The sequence below is a fragment of the Mirounga angustirostris genome, unplaced genomic scaffold, assembly GCF_029215605.1.
Source record: "Mirounga angustirostris isolate CCGP_5_RB_7025 unplaced genomic scaffold, mMirAng1.0.hap1 SCAF_4, whole genome shotgun sequence".
Classification (NCBI taxonomy): domain Eukaryota; kingdom Metazoa; phylum Chordata; class Mammalia; order Carnivora; family Phocidae; genus Mirounga; species Mirounga angustirostris.
Window position 1 is genome coordinate 172,616,640 of NW_026991712.1, and position 16,899 is coordinate 172,633,538.

Sequence of the window (16,899 nt, forward strand, 5' to 3'; positions counted from 1 at the left end):
TCATGAGGAGTGAGTTTCTTTGCCAACCACTAGACGTTTGAGAACGGCCTTAATGATGATCCTTTGTAGGGGCACCTGGGTGGCTCAGTCGTTAAGCATCTGCCTTCGGCTCAGGTCATAATCCCAGAGTCCTGGGATCGAGACCCATGTCGGGCTCCCTGCTCAGTGGGAAGCCTGCTTTTCCCTCTCCCACTCCCCCTGCTTGTGTTCCCTCTCTCACTGTGTCTCTATCAAATAAATAAATAAAATCTAAAAAAAAAAAAAAAGATGATCCTTTGTGCCAATTCTATAAATTACAAATTCTTTCCTTAAAGGACTGAAGGTGGCCTATATTATGAATTAGGGCAATAGAAATAAAAGCAAAGCATTAGAAACCACTAAAAAAAAAAAAAGAAGAAGAAGAAATGAATCAGGAACCAACCTTAGTTCTGAGCTTCCTGGCAGTGGACGGAAAAGAAAACAGAAAGTCTCTCTGAAGAAGCCTGCTTTTTTCCCAATGGACATTTGTTCATTCATTCATTCATTTATTCATTTATTCAATAAGTTGATTTTAAAATATCTAAGAGCCTACTTTATGCTAGGCCCTGTACTCAAATGCTGGAAATCCCAGGAAAAACGTATTAAAGAAATTGGTCTCGGGCGCCTGGGTGGCTCAGATGGTTAAGCTTCTGCCTTCGGCTCAGGTCATGATCCCAGGGTCCTGGGATTGAGTCCGGCATCCCGCTCCCTGCTCAGCGGGAAGCCTGCTTCTCCCTCTGCCTCTCTCTCTCTCTCTCTCTGTCTCTTATGAATAAATAAATAAAATCTTTAAAAAAAAATTGGTCTTGGGGGCACCTGGGTGGCTCAGTCAGTTAAGAGTCTGCCTTTGGCTCAGGTCATGATCTCAGGGTCCTGGGATCGAGCCCTGCATCAGGCTCCCTGCTCAGCAGGGAGTCTGCTTCTCCCATTCCCTCTGCTGCTCCCCCTGCTTGTATGTACTCTCTCTCTCTGTCAAATGAATACATTTTTTAAAAATCTTAGGAAGGAAGGAAGGAAGGAAGGAAGGAAGGAAGGAAGGAAGGAAGGAAGGAAGGGGAAAGAAAGAGAAAGAGAAGAAAGAAAGAAAGAGAAAGAAAGAAAGAAGAAAGAAAGGAAGGAAGAGAGAGAAAGAAAGAAAGAAAGAAAGAAAGAAAGAAAGAAAGAAAGAAAGAAAGAAAGAAAGAAAGAAAGAAAGAAAGAAAGAAAAGAAATAAATCAGTCTGGGCGGCCCTTTGCATCTCTCCCCAGGACAATTTCCGTATTTTGCCTCGCATCAATAAACTTCTCCTGAGACTTACACCACAGGAGAGATTTTAGGTTCCTCCAGAGTACAAGGTCAAGAACCTGGACAGTTGCCAATCTTTCAGTTCACTTTCTGCTTTAGACCTGCTGTTCGTGGTTCCCACCTCTTTCCAGATATCTGGTTCCCTGGGTAAGCAGTGTTATGGTGAGAAGCTCATGGTGAGGCTCAGGATGAGAGGGACTGGGACCAATTGGCAATGTCTGTCATGGCTTGGGAACAGGGAGTGGTGGCTCAGAGGCCATCTAATTGTCTTGCTTCTTGGGGCTGACTTCCACCTCCGTAAGGGCTGCTTAGCTTAGCTTGGAACCCCTCATTAAAAGAACTTTGTTTCAGTGTGAGGGGGACTAGAATACAAAGATGTCATCACTCTCTGACCCAGATTCTACTCTCAAAACTAGAAGCTCACAGTCCAGGAAGCAAGATGAGACAAATATTATTGATACAAAGAATAGAAGGTAGGGGCACCTGGATGGCTCAGTCATTAAGCATCTGCCTTCGGCTCAGGTCATGATCCCAGAGTCCTGGGATCGAGCCCCACATCGGGATCCCTGCTCGGCAGGAAGCCTGCTTCTCCCTCTCCCACTCCCCCTGCTTGTGTTCCCTCTCTCGCTGTGTCTCTCTCTGTCAAGTACATAAATAAAATCTTTAAAAAACACACACACACAAAGAATAGAAGGTTGACGGGGATCCATGCAGCAGGACTCAATGAGTTTCATCCACCTGGATGGGTTGGGGGAAATCAGAGAAGGCTTCCTGGAGAAGGTGGCCTTAATATAGGACCTGAAAAAAAAAAAGATAAGATTTGGGCAAAGGACAATAGCCTATAGCCCAAAACTCCAGAGAATTTCCTTGCAACTTGCAGCCAAGTGCTATTAAGCATCAAGGGGAACTGAGAGAAGAAATGTGGAAGGAAGCCCCCATGATTCCCTTCCTACAGCTGGACACAGCACCAAGAGCCCAGCCTGCTGGGAAGCAGGTCAAGAAGGTCATGCAGGTTAAACGGGCTTTTATTTTTATTTATTTTTTTTACAGTTTTGTTTATTTAAGTAATCTCTACACCTGATGTGGGGCTCAAACTCACCACCCCGAGAGCAAGAATCACCGCTGCTCTAACTGAGCCAGCCAGGCGCCTCCAAACAGGTTTTTGTGTTTGTGATGGCTTGGCCTTCATGGTGGTAAAATGTCAGGCGCCCACTACAGCATTCATTTTCACTTCACACTTTCAGTTCAGGTAGGAAAACCCCCCAGGGGCAACCCCCTACGCCCTCCCACCCCCCACGCCCTCACCTGAAAGTTCCCTTAACACGCCCTCAGCCTAAGTCAGGCTGCAGGCTGCAGGGCACCCGCCGAGCACAGACAGACATGCTGTCTGAGCGGACCGTGTCTGGTATTTCTGGGGCTTTGGCATTGTTCTTAGGTGGGGATGGCACTTGGTTGGTGGGTCGGTTCTCTTTTAATCATCCTTTTGTACTGAGCCAGGTCACAAAAAGGTTTTGTGTGCCCCGGTGCTTCCTACTATTTGGAACTCCCCTGACACAGGGATAAAAAATATGAACCCTCTCCCCTGACAAAGGCACAGACGTAAAGTCTTTTGCACACCTGGGAAGGATGGAGACCCCATCACAGCTGACCCAGTGAAAAAGCCCTGGGAGAGGCCATCCGCCAATTGGTTTCTCCAAGGAGAATGGGACAGGTATTGTCCTTGTCATTTGGTATGTGAGAAAAGGGGCTCAGAAAGTTGAAGGGACTTGCCCAGAGTCACATGACCAGCCATGGCAGAGGGTGGAACTAAGTGCTCCTTGCAGAGTCTCCCTCCGTGCTGGGTACTCAGATGCGTCCTTGCCCTGGAAGGAGGCCCATCTGAGGAGCCAGATACTCTGATTCCAGAAGGTATTTCTATCTGCCCACAGGGAAACCAGGCAGGGAGCTGGGTTTCCTGGTGCTCTGTGCATCCTGTTGCTGTCGGATGTTGTCTCGTTAGGCCCTCCATCCAAAGGCCTGCATTTCCTGCCCTTACCTAATTTGGACACCACACAGGTCGGTGGCCACACCAGACCTGGGTGAAGCTCAACATGCCAGCAGCCACCACGCTGGCATCCCTCTTCTAGGCTGGACTCTGCGTGGGGTAAGCCATTCCTGGATAGGAGGGGGCTGTTTTCTAAGGGAATTATGGAGAGAGGGGGAGTTTGGCTGGGGCAGCTGGGTGCAGGGAGGAAGCTTCCAGAAGTGGCAGGGTGGGGACATGGGAACTGAGAAAGCCTTGCACTGTCTGTCACTCATTCGTGACCAGGGCTGAGAACTAAACTGGCACTGTTTCCTGTCTCACCTCAGGTATGACTTTGGCAACACTCAGCCATTGCTCTCTGTCTCAGGCCAACGCCCCTTCTCAGCTTCTGTGGGCAGGGTCACCTCTGCGCCTACAGAGCAAGGGTCTCGTCTTCTGATTTGGGGGATGTGAACTCTAGTTCCAGCTCCCCTGCTGTTTTGTTGGGTGACGTCAGGAGACTACATCCCCACCCCTGGACTGTTTTCTCGATGCTAAAATGATGGAGCTGAATTAGATGAGAGGTTTTCGATCTGCTCCTCAGACTGCCTGGAAGAGAGGGCATGGGTGATATGAACGCAGATTTTACCTGACTTAGGAATAGGGGTTCCATCGATTGTAAAAATTGTTCTGCTCTCTTAAAATTTTTAAAAACAGGGGCGCCTGGGTGGCTCAGTTGGTTAAGCGTCTGCCTTCGGTCAGGACATGATCCCAGGGTCCTGGGATCGAGCCCCACATTGGGCTCCCTGCTCAGTGGGGAGTCTGCTTCTCCTTCTCCCTCTGCCATTCCCCCTGTTTGTGTGCTTGCTCTCTTGATCTCTCTCTCTCTCACTCTCTGTCAAATAAATAAATAAAATCTTTTTTAAAAAGTTTAAATATACTGGATTATAATAAGCACTGCCATTTATCGAGCTCTTGGGATATGCCAGGTGTATTACTCTTAATAACCTCACACAGTAGGTGAATTATCCCCATTTGAAGATGCTCATAATAATAATAATAAGCACTTCCAGGTATTACATTAATTTACTTAAATCCTTACGAAACCCATCTTACAGATGAGAAATGGGAAACCCGAGGCATTTGGTATCTTGAACAAGGCCACCAGGTTGGAATTTCAAGCTACAGGATGTGCTGCCCTCCCCCTTACACTCTTACTTGGGGTCCACTCCATTTGAGGCAGCCTCTTTCCATCCAAATGGGGTTCATTCATTAGCGAGTTTTTGAGCACCTACTACGTGTAGGGACTGCGCAAGGCACTGAAGACCCAGGAATAATGAAGGCCCAGTCTCTGACCTTGACAAGCTGTGGGGCCTTTGCCAAGTGGTTTAACATCTCCGAGCCTGCTTTATCTGTGAAATAACAATACCCATAATTTTTATTTTATTTTATTTTATTTTTTAGATTTTATTTATTTAGAGAGAAGAGAGAGAGCACAGCCAGGGGTGGGGAGGAGTGGAGAGAGAGAATCTTAAGTAGATTCTGCACTGAGCATAAAGCCTGCCCTGGAGCTAGAACCCAGGATCCCGAGATCATGACCTGAGCTGAAGTCAAGAATCCGCTGCTTAACCAACTGAACCCCGCAGGCGCCCCTTATTTTATTAAGTGAGCTCTACACCCAGTGCGGGGTTGGAACTTTCAACCCTGAGATCAAGAGTCACATGCTGGGGCGCCTGGGTGGCTCAGTTGGTTAAGCGACTGCCTTCGGCTCAGGTCATGATCCTGGAGTCCCTGGATCGAGTCCCGCATCGGGCTCCCTGCTCAGCAGGGGGTCTGCTTCTCCCTCTAACCCTCTTCCCTCTCGTGCTCTCTGTCTCTCATTCTCTCTCTCTCAAATAAATAAATAAAAATCTTTAAAATAAATTAAAAAAATAAAAAAAATAAAAAATAAAAGTCACATGCTGTATTGACTGAGCCAACCAGGCGCCCCAATACCCATAATTTTTATATTATAAAGTTGTATGGATTACATTAAATTGTGGCTGTGGACATTATTCTGTAGAATTTAAAGTCCATACAAATGTTGGTTAGTTCCATTATTAATCTGGTTGGAGAAAAGCCTAGTGCGGAACTGGTTACAAACTAAGCACGGTAGGGCGGGGAGCTTCCTGAGAGACGGGGCATCGGGAAGCCTTCACGGATTGAAAGAGGAGTCCAGACGGAAGTTCAAGAAGGAAGGTCTGCCAGAGAAAGGAAGCCTGGGGCGAAGGTGTGAACAGAAGGGCAAGCAAGTAGAACTATCTGGGAAATGGCGGAGCATCCGGTGGAGCAGGGGAGCTGGGCGGGGCTTCCGGCAGCGGCAACTGAGCCGCATGCGCCGCCCTGGCTGTCCCCGCCCAGTACACCATGTTGGCGTGGGCGGACCAACTGAGCCGCATGCGCCGCCCTGGCTGTCCCCGCCCAGTACACCATGTTGGCGTGGGCGGACCAACTGAGCCGCATGCGCCGCCCTGGCTGTCCCCGCCCAGTACACCATGTTGGCGGGGCGGGCGCTGACCCTGGAAGACACAACGGGAGACACCTGTCATTTACAATTTCCTAGTCGCCACAGAATGAATGAATGAATGAATGAATGAATGAATGAATGAATGAATGAATGAATGAATGAATGAATGAATGAATGAATGAATGAATGAATGAATGAATGAATGAATGAATGAATGAATGAATGAATGAATGAATGAATGAATGAATGAATGAATGAATGAATGAATGAATGAATGAATGAATGAATGAATGAATGAATGAATGAATGAATGAATGAATGAATGAATGAATGAATGAATGAATGAATGAATGAATGAATGAATGGAATAAGAGAATGAAATGAACACTCTTGTAGCCGTCTCTTCGGTCACACGTGTCAGGGTCCCTCGGGAGCACATTCCCAGGAGTGGAGCTGATGCCTCCAAGGGCGGACGCACGTGGACCGCACCAGATTTTGCTGAACTGCTCTCCAGAGTGGTTATGCCAACTTACCCCCTCCCCGGGCAGCGCTGAAAGTCCTCGTTGGTCCGCGCCTTCTCCAACACTCTATCATCAGGTTAAGCTTTTTTACCAATCTGATGGGAGTGAAACTTGCATTTCTGTGGTTGCTACGGAGGTTAGACATCTTTTCAAAGGATCATCGACCATTTCTTTTTCATGCCGTTATTATTCTTCTGTGTGGGTTCTCTTTTTTTCTTCAGAAATGTAATGGAGGTTTGCCTGTTTCATTATTTTTTCAAAAAACTGGCTTCAGTCTTTCCAGTTTTTTCTAGTCTTCATTGCTTTCCTATGTCATTAATTTCTGGTCTTATTATTTCTGTCTTCTTCCTTCTTTGTGTTTACACTGTTGTTCTTTTTCTAATTTTGTGATGTTTAGCACATTCGTCTTTTTTCTTTTCTAATATGAGCACAAAGGGCTATACATTTCCTTTTCGGTGCTGCTCAGATATATCCCACAGATTTTGTTACAATTCTAAGTATTTCCTAATTCCCTTTAGGATTCTTTGACCCAAGAATTATTCAGGAGTGTGTTTTTAAAGCTTTGTACTTATGAAGTTTGTTATATTGTTTAAGTTCTTGATATTTTTAACAAATTTGCACTGTGGTCAGAGAACATGGTTTGTATGTTACAGATTATTTTAAATTTATTGAAATCTACTTTTCACCCAAGACTTAGTCAGTTTTGATAAATGTCCGCATTTGGTTGAAAACAGTGTGTATTCTCCAATTATTGGGTGCTGAGTTCCATATATGACTATTTAATCCAGGTTGTTAATTGCATGTTCAGATCTTATACACTCTATTAATTAGTATGTTGTCTGCCTAATCTATCAGCTTCTGAGAAAAAAATGCTAGAATCAGTCACTATTCAATTTCATTTCACTTCAAGTCCAAAATTCTTTATTGAGTACCTATTATGTATCAGATACTATTCTTTTTTTTTTTAATATTGATGTCCCTTTATTTATTTATTTTAAGATTTTATTTATTTATTTGACAGAGAGAGACACAGCGAGAGAGGGAACACAAGCAAGGGGAATCGGAGAGGGAGAAGCAGGCCTCCCGCTGAGCAGGGAGCCCGATGCGGGGCTCGATCCCAGGACCCCGGGATCATGACCTGAGCCGAAGGCAGATGCTTAACAACTGAGCCACCCAGGCGCCCCTCAGATACTATTCTAAGACCTTATATCAGAGGACAAAATAGTTCCTTGACCTCACGGAACTTAAATTCTAGTAGAATATACAGACAACAAACAATAAAACATAATAAATAGGTAAGTTACATAGGGTATGTCAGAAGATAATAAGTGATATGGGGGGAAAAACATAGAGCAGAGTGAGGGAGACCAGAAGAGCAGGAGGGTGGGGTGAGTTACTGTATTAGAGTGGTAGGAAAGATGTCATTGAAAAAGTAAAACTTGAGCCAAGACTTGGAAAAGGTGAGAGCCTGAGTCAAGTATATATCTAGGAAAAGAGTGCTCAGGCAGAGGGAACAGCCAGTGCAAAGGCCCTGTGGCAGGGGGTTGGACCCATCAGGCAGCCAATGTGGCTAAAGCTGGCTGACCAAGGAAAGCATGATATTAAGGAGATCAGAGAGGTGATAGGGCCAGAACACATAAAGCCTTCTAGGCCACTCTAAGTACCTTGTTTGGCTTTTACACTGAATGAAATGGGCCCTACACACAGTTTTGGACAGAGGAGTATTTTAAAGGAATCAGTCTAGCTGTTGTGTTGAAATTAGACTAAAGATGGGTCTGGTTAAAAGCAGGGAGCCCAGTTAGTAAACTATCAAAGTCAACCAGGTAAGAGATGATGCTTGATTTTTAAAAGCCTAAGGTAGTCTAAATAAAGCTTCATCTCCATCTCTTTCTTGGCTTATGTTACTGTTTACTGTCATTCACAATTTCACTTCCATTTTGTTTTTATACCCTCTGAAAGAGTCATTAGCGTTATTATTATTGCTTTATATAGACATCTGTTTTTACTTACTCATACATTTAGAAACTTATTTGTTCACAATTCCTTCTTGCCTTTCTGTTCTTCCCTCTATGAAGAATTTCCTTCTGCTGACGGCATACCCTTTAGATGTTCCTTCAGTAAAGGTCTGTTCGTCGACAACTCTACTTGTATTTCTTTAGTCTGAGTTATAGTTTAGTTCCACTCCCCCTGCCTTTCTTCTGGCTTCTGTTGTTGATGTTAGAAAATGTGGTTTTAAGTTTCATTATGATTCATTTGCTGGTATTGTGTCCTTTCCCTCTGATTGCTTTTAATTTTTTTCTTTGTCGTTGGTGTTCTGAAGTTTTATTATGATATATGTGAATGTGGAATTAGTTTGTTTTTAAAATTCTGCTTGTAGGGGCGCCTGGGTGGCTCAGTTGGTTAAGTGTCTGCCTTTGACTCAGGTCATGATCCTGGGGTCATGGGATCAAGCCCTGTGTCAAGCTCCTTGCTCAGCAGGGAGCCTGTTTCTCCTTCTCGCTCTGCCCCTCTCCTCTGCTTATGTTCTCTCTCTTTCAAGTAAATAAATAAAATCTTTAAAAAAAAATAAAATAAAATAAAATTCTGCTTGTAGTTCACTGTGATTTCTGAATCTAAGGAAAATTCTGGACAATTCTCCACTCTCAGCAACCCCCTCTATGGCCTCCCCAATGCCCACACCCACTTCTATTTTTCCCTTCTGAAACTCCAGTTAGGTATATTTTAGGACTTTTCATTCAATCCTTTTTTTTTTTTAAGATTTTATTTATTTATTTGAGAGAGAGAGCACATGAGAGGGGGGAGGGTCAGAGGGAGAAGCGGACTCCCTGCCGAGCAGGGAGCCTGATGCGGGACTCGATCCAGGAACTCCATCCAGGAACTCGATCCAGGAACTCCATCCAGGAACTCCAGGATCATGACCTGAGCTGAAGGCAGTCGCTTAACCAACTGAGCCACCCAGGCGCCCCTTTTCATTCAATCCTTAACCTCTCTTTTATCTGTCCCATCTCTTTGTCTTTTTGTGCTGCATTTTAAGAAATCTCTTCAGATCTTCCTTCTGGATCAATGCTTTCCAACTAATCTGTTCTGTTCTTTCACCTACATTTAAGAGTTCTTTTTCCAAAGACTTTTTTTTCACTTCTAGAAATTCTACTTGATTCTTTTTCAAATCTGCCTAGACAGTCTCCCATTATGTACTCATGGTTTTGATTCCTTATTGTTTAATTATATTAAACATATTCCCAAGAATGACATGAAGTCCTTGAAAGTCTCATTCTACTGTCTGACATTTCTGTGAACTCTTGTTCACATGTCCTTTTTTTTTTTAAAGATATTATTTATTTATTTGAGAGAGAGAATGAGATAGAGAGAGCATGAGGGGGGGAGGGTCAGAGGGAGAAGCAGACTCCCCGCTGAGCAGGGACCCCGATGTGGGACTCGATCCGGGGACTCCAGGATCATGACCTGAGCCGAAGGCAGTCGCTTAACCAACTGAGCCACCCAGGCGCCCTTGTTCACATGTCCTTATACATTTTGTTATTTTGCATTGAGAGCTCAAATTCCATAGGCCGCTTCATGTGGGAAACTTGTGTGACCTGGCTAGAAAGTATATTCCTCTGGAGAAATTTCAAGTTTGCTTTCTAATCGTATCTAATGATGTCCCATACAATATTTGGGTGCTCTGGTTTGGTGTTTCTCAATATTTAGAACATACTTATTAAAAAAAAAGATTAGTCATCTGACATTCAGATTTATCTGGATTCTTATATTTTATCTGTCAATGCTGCTGGTGTGAAGCCAAAGTCTTGTCTTTGTTGTTAAAACTTCAGCATCTTACTTATCAAGATGGGCACACAAAACAAAACAGAACAGAATACCAATGGAAAAATCCCCTCCATCTCATCATTCTGGCTTCCATTTTTTTCTTGGTTTTGATTTCCTCTTGGTTTTTGGCCCTTGGGTTTTCTCTTACTTTCAAAGGGAAGTCTCAGGATTGGTCTTTTTGGAAACAAAAGACTAAAAACCGCACAGGCCACTTCTGCTTCTTGAATTCCCACATACCTCTACTAAGGCAACCAGAAAGATCTAGTGACCCAGTAGAATGGAAAGAGGGCAAAATATAAAGGAACAAAATATAAACTGCTATTTCAGCATATGATTCATCTACACAGGTAAAGGGTTTGTCTAGAGCTATTGATTGTGTGAAGTCATTATTGCACTAATTGAAAAAGACTCCTTTCTTCTCATTGTACTACAGCAAAGCCTTCTTGGCAAGCTCAACAGGAGCCAAGGGACCCTCCCCATGGAGAGACGCTGGGTGATGGAGGCAGCCAATGGCTGTAAGGATGGCTTGGACTTCAACCCCATGAAAGAGTACATGGTCCTGAACAATTCCCAAAGGATAGCTATTGCTGTGCTGTGTACCTCCCTTGCCCTGCTAAGTGCCCTGGAGAATCTGGCTGTGCTCTACCTGATCCTGTTCTCCCACCGGCTCCGCAGGAAGCCCTCATACCTGTTCATTAGCAGCTTGGCTGTGGCTGACTTCCTGGCCAGTGTGATCTTTGCTTGCAACTTTGTGAATTTCCACGTCTTCCATGGCATGGATTCCAAGGCTGTCTTCCTGCTGAAGATTGGCAGTGTGACCATGACCTTCACAGCCTCTGTAGGCAGTCTACTGCTGACCGCCATTGACCGCTACCTCTGTCTGTGCTACCCACCTACATACAAAGCCCTACTCACCCGGGGGAGGGCACTGGCAACTCTGGGGATCATGTGGGTCCTCTCAGCATTGGTCTCCTACCTGCCCCTTATGGGATGGACTTGCTGTCCTAGTCCCTGCTCTGAGCTTTTCCCCCTGATCCCCAATGACTATCTCCTGGGCTGGCTCCTGTTCATTGCCTTCCTCTTCTCTGGCATCATCTACACTTATGGGCATGTCCTCTGGAAGGCCCATCAGCATGTAGCCAGCTTGGCTGAACACCAGGACAGGCAGGTGCCAGGAATGGCACGAATGAGGCTTGATGTGAGGTTGGCCAAGACCCTGGGGGTGGTGCTGGCTGTGCTTTTCATATGCTGGCTCCCGGTACTGGCCCTCATGGTCTACAGCCTGACCACCACCCTAAGCAACCAGGTCAAGAAGGTCTTCGCCTTCTTCTCCTTGCTCTGCCTTGTCAACTCCATGGTCAACCCCATCATCTATGCCCTGCGGAGTGGGGAGATCCGCTCCTCTGCCCATCACTGGCTGGCCCACTGGAGGAAACATCTGAGAAGACTCGGACTTGAAGGAAACAAAGAAGTCCCAAGGTCCTCAGTCACTGAGACAGAGGCTGATGTGAAAATCACCCCGTGGCCAGATTCCAGAGGACTAAACTTTTCTGAATGCTGATGAGTCCTCTTTCACAGTTTTAAACAAACTGAGTCAGAATCATTTCGCTCCCTGGAGGAGAGAGAGCAGCCTTGATCCTATTGTCTTATTTGAGCCAGGCCCCAGGGCTTGGACACTTACCCCTTTTCACTGATGACTGATGGCAATGACCCTGGCAGGTAGCCTGGCCGTGCCTATTTGCACACAGACTGTTGGATAGCTAGGCCCTGTGAGAAGTGGTGCTCAAGCGAGAGGCTTGAGCAGGCTCAGTGCACGTTTGGGTTAGGAGAACCTCCCCGACAAGATGGCTTAGTGCTTGCATCCTCCAGAGACCACAGGAGCCAGATGGAGCCTTCAGGCTCAGCAATGAGAGACTCAGAGGAAATCTGAGATGAATGGATTATTTTCCTGGCATCTCAAGATGTCAGATGGGATGGCTGGCCAACCCCGTTCTTGCTTGATTCTTGGGATCTCCTTGGCTCTAAGGCAATGAAAGACCCCATTTTCTGGTCACCTTTTCCTACTGAGGATCAAAAACTTTGATACAATAAGGATCAAGAGTGTTGATCCACCTCTTTCACAGCTAATTGACAAGCCTCTAGTTCAGGGAATCTTGTTATTAGGGCAATGGCCCCACTTGACATTCTGATAATCTCCATTCACGGCCGCGGTGACCTCCTAGGTTCCTGGGGAATACAGGGGAGGCTGGGACTGGTTGAGACACAGAATTTTCAGAGAATTTTGTGGACCCTCTGAAGTCCTTCCACTGGAAGCAGGCAACAGTCTAACTCCAAGAAAAAGGAAGACATTCACTAAGATTTCATAAACCCCCAAATTGTTCCCAGTTGCCCCTCAGTTCAGCTCCTTTGTCTCCTCCACACCCATATAACAAAAAATAAACAGAGCAAGTGGGAGGAGGGGGAAATTCCCTTACTACGTGCCAGGCATGGGACTGACATCCCACAGTCCATTATCTCCAGCAAGAACATAGCCCCATGCTTTTGAAGATTCCAGGACATCCATATTTTACTTATCAGGGAAGGTAGGTTCCTACCAAAGCAGCTTACTTAAAACAATAGACTAGAGAAATTGTTGGTGCAGAGGATAACAGGAATTCTAATGAAATTTGTGGGACCATAGACAGAATAAAAGGAAAGATATTGATTAAACAGGAATATTAAAAATATTCACTTACTATTTACAAGACAAGGTGTCCACTAATGCACCCCTCTCACAAATACGTGCCAGGCTTTGTGCTAGGTCCTGGTTGTGCAGCCATAAACAAGACTCTGCCCCTGTCTAATGGGGCTTACATTCTACATTCAGGTGGGAAGACAGCCACTAAAGAAGATAATTCCTGGTGGTACAATGAAGGAAATCATCAAAGTCATGTGATAGGGATTCACTGAGGCAACTTTAGGTAGGGTACCTACTATGTGCTCTGGTCGTAAATGCCACAGCTGGCTTTTATAGAATCTTTACTATGTGCCACACACTGGGATAAGTGCTTTCAAATGAAGTATTTTACTTAGTCTCCACAATAACCTGACCACAAGGGTCCTGGTACCCTCATTTTATGGATAAGGAAACATTTAAGAGGCAAAATCACTTGTCTGAGATCACACTGCCGATATGTATCCAAAGCTGGGGTTTCCACAGCCTGCCGCCTTTACCATTAACCTCCTGGCCTAGTTCAGCCAAATGCTGCTTGATTAGGAATAATACTTGATTTCTATAACATCAGATTGCTGCAATCTTAACTCACCATTATTTCTCAACCTACTTCATTTTATGTCCTGCTCAGTTGGTGGAACATGCCACTCTTGATCTCAGGGTTGTGAGTTCAAGCCCCACGTTGGGTGGAGAGATTACTTAAAAATAGAAACCTTTAAAAAAACATTTTTCCACCAAGTGGCCTAAAACGACAGAAACTTATTCTTTCATGGAAGCTTCTGGAAGCTAGAAGTCCAAAATCAAGGCATGACCAGGGGCATGCTCCCTGCAAAGGTTCAAGGAGAGTATCCTTCTTTCCTTCTTCCAACTTTTGGCAGCTCCTGAAGTTCTTTGGCTTGTGGCAAGATAACTCCAATCTCTACCTCCATCTTCATAGGACACTCCTCTCCCCACCTTATCTCTTGGTGTCCTTTTTTAAGGATGTCATTCATTGGATTAAGGCACATTCTAATCCAGTATGACCTCATCCTAATTTAACAAATTACATCTATAAAGACTATTTCCAAATAAGGAAACATTCACTGGTTCTGAGTGTACATGAAATTTGGGGGGGACATTATTCAACTCAGTACAGCCCCCAAGGACAAAGTCAACTACTCAATTACAGCCCATATCATGGACTGTGTTAAGTGGCAGTCACTTGCTAGTCTTTCCCCATGAGATGAGCTCCACGTTCATCTCTTGGTCCCCAGTGCTCCTTGACAATCCAGCATAGAGCCTTTTTTTTCTTCAAAATTTTTATTTAAATTCTAGTTAGTTAGCAGATAGTGTAATATTGTTTTCAGGAGTAGAATTTAGTGATTCATCACTTACATGTAACACCCAGTGTTCAACATGACAAGCGCCTTCCTTAATACCCACCACCCTTTTAGTCCATCCCCCACCCACATCCCTCCATCAGCCCTCAGTTTGTTTGCTTTTGTTAAGTCTATTATGGTTTGCTTCCCTCTCACTTTTTTTTTGCCTTCCCATATGTTCATCTGTTTTGTTTCCTAAATTCCACATATGAGTGAAATCATACCGTATTTGTCTTTCTCTGACTGAATTATTTTGCTTAGCATAATACACCCTAGCTCCATCCATGTCATTGCAAATGGCAAGATTTCATTCTTTTTGACGATTGAGTAATATTTCATTATATATATCCCACATCTTTATCCATTCATCAGTCGATGGACACTTGGGCTTTTTCCATAATTTGGCTATTGTTGATAATAGCATAGAGTCTTTTTTTAATATATTTTTTAAAGATTTTATTTATTTATTCATGAGAGACAGAGAGAGAGAGAGAGGCAGAGGGAGAAGCAGGCTCCCAAGGAGCAGGGAGCCTGATGTGGGACTTGATCCCAGGATCCTGGGATCATGACCTGAGCCGAAGGCAGACGCTTAACCATCTGAGCCACCCAGGCGCCCCTAATATTTTATTTATTTTTGAGAGAGAGAGAGAGAGAGAGCATGAGCAGGGGAGAGAGGGGTGGGGAGGGGCAAAGGGAGAGCAGACTCCCCACTGAGCAGGGAGCCCGATGCAGGACTCAATCCCAGGACTCTGGGATCATGACCTGAGCCCAAGGCAGACACTTAACTGACTGAGCCACCCAGGTGCCCAACAGCATAGAGTCTTAAGAGAACGGGTCAATATCTGTGGAATCAAACTGCTCCCGAAAAGCATTTTGGAATATCAAAATTTATTTTAATCCAGATACCTATATTTTTGTAAGGCAAAGACATGGCATGAGTTTTTAAGGTAAATTTGTGATTCCTTAAAGTTTGGGCATACCCTTCTTTATTCATTGGTGGGGTCTTTTTTTCCTTTTCTCAAAGAAAATGCCCAAGTGCCTGGCATATATCCATACTCAGTAAATATTTAATGTTTAATGAATAAAACTAGAGTTTAAAAATCATTGAATTAAATGCACTTCCACACTTCCTCTATTTCTCTTTTCACATTCACACTCCATTTCTGCTCTAAATAGAGAACTAGTTTATGGAGGAGAGCAAGCAGAGAAAGGGGACCCTGGATGTGACAGAGAGCTGCCCTCATTGTTCAGATGAGGGAACGGACCCAGACAGTGGACAAGACTTGCCCAAGAAGCCCCAACAAGGTGGTATCCAGTGCTAGACATGCGTGTTTCCCAATTTCCAGCTTTGTCCACTCTGTTGTCATGTCTCTCATCTGTCCCTGCAGATTTACATGTTGGTTATGAGGATAAGGAGAAGTGAAGGTCACAGTGTCCCATTTTATCTTCCCCATGATGAGTTCTCTAACATCAAAGACCATTAGTCAGTCTGATCGCTAGAAGGTGTGTGCAAACAAAATGGGTTTTGTTTTGTTTTGTTTTTTTGAGGTATCCCTGCTCACTGCTCTGGGCACTATTTCAACATAATCTTGGGGAGAAAGAAACACCGAAAATAAAATAGCTGTTCGACGAGCAACAGCTACTGTGTTTCCTTATCACTCCTAAAATGAGGAAGTGCTTGGTTCTGTCAACACAGGGCCCAACAACCTCCGAGGGTGCAAGAGGGAAGGGCTTTTTGAGAGGCACAGATTGCACACCAGGATCCTTGGATTCTGGTCCCAACCCTGCTCAAACTAGCAGTGTGATCTTGGGCGCCTCCAATCCCCTCTGTGGGTCTCAGTTTCCTCCTCCGCAAAATGGGAAGAGTAGGGAAGGGGATAGTGTCGAGGATCGCCAAAGTCCCTTCAGAGACTCTGACATGCTGCAGTTCTCTCGCTGATAGGTGAGGACTGGCTGTGCCAGGTGGAGTCATTAGACCTTCCCCACCTGATGACCTCACTTCCTGTTTGAGCACAGAGCGTGTACAAATTGTAGAGGAACCGGTGACCTCCCTGGCAGAGAAGGTTGACACGGGCACTCCTTGGGCCTGGGGCTCTCGATTTTCTCACCCTGCTACTATAAATACGTTCTTTTGTGGCAGTCTGTGCATGGGTCTTATTTTCCCAATTAGACATTAAGCTCTTTGTATTGCCTCAGAATTCCCAAAGCAAGCTCAGTAAATATTAGACAGGCAAAATGATCACAGAGGCTCTTCCTCATTCAGTGCCCACCTTTCTCCCTCCGCTCCCTGGTAATACCTCCTTCCCCCATCCCTCCTCCCCGTTATTTCTGCCAGGACTGTCACAATGCCTTTCCATCTGGTATTCCTGCCTCCTTGCTCTTCTATACTACAGTTCAAGATGTCCCCTATGGCTCCCAATAGCAAAATGGACTACCCCCAGCTCTCGGCACGCACTGGGCCTTTCACACCCCCACGACTGAACCCCGCTGTGAGGTCTCTTCCCCAGTGTTCGTTCATCCCTCCGCGGAGCGCGGTCAACGACGCTTTGTGTTTTTCTCCCTTTGAGCGCCAGGGGGCGCTGCAGGAACGGCCGAGCCGGAGGGGAAGACCGTCGCCAAGCAGCCTGGGTTGACACGCCCCCTTTCCCTTCCGAGCCAATCATTAGTGAGAGTG

The 16,899-nt window shown here is 45.2% G+C and overlaps 1 protein-coding gene across 5 annotated transcripts in view; it reads left to right on the top strand.

Annotated features, from left to right (window-relative positions):
* The window catches only part of CNR2 (cannabinoid receptor 2), a 32,832-nt gene extending 15,941 nt beyond the window's left edge, over positions 1-16,891 (top strand). The window contains exons 2-3 of one of the 5 annotated variants that reach the window (XR_008507903.2): positions 3,232-3,446; positions 3,653-6,010. Coding sequence is in view for 4 of the 5 variants with exons in the window: in XM_045898451.3 (XP_045754407.1) it covers positions 10,633-11,715 (1,083 nt within the window). In the remaining variant the exon portion in view is untranslated. Of the gene's footprint in view, positions 1-3,231; positions 3,447-3,652; positions 6,011-7,353; positions 7,628-10,587 lie in introns of those variants that run through there. The other 4 variants (XM_045898451.3, XM_064589764.1, XM_045898450.3 and 1 more) reach the window with 4 other exon arrangements.
* Positions 16,892-16,899: the final 8 nt, after the last annotated feature.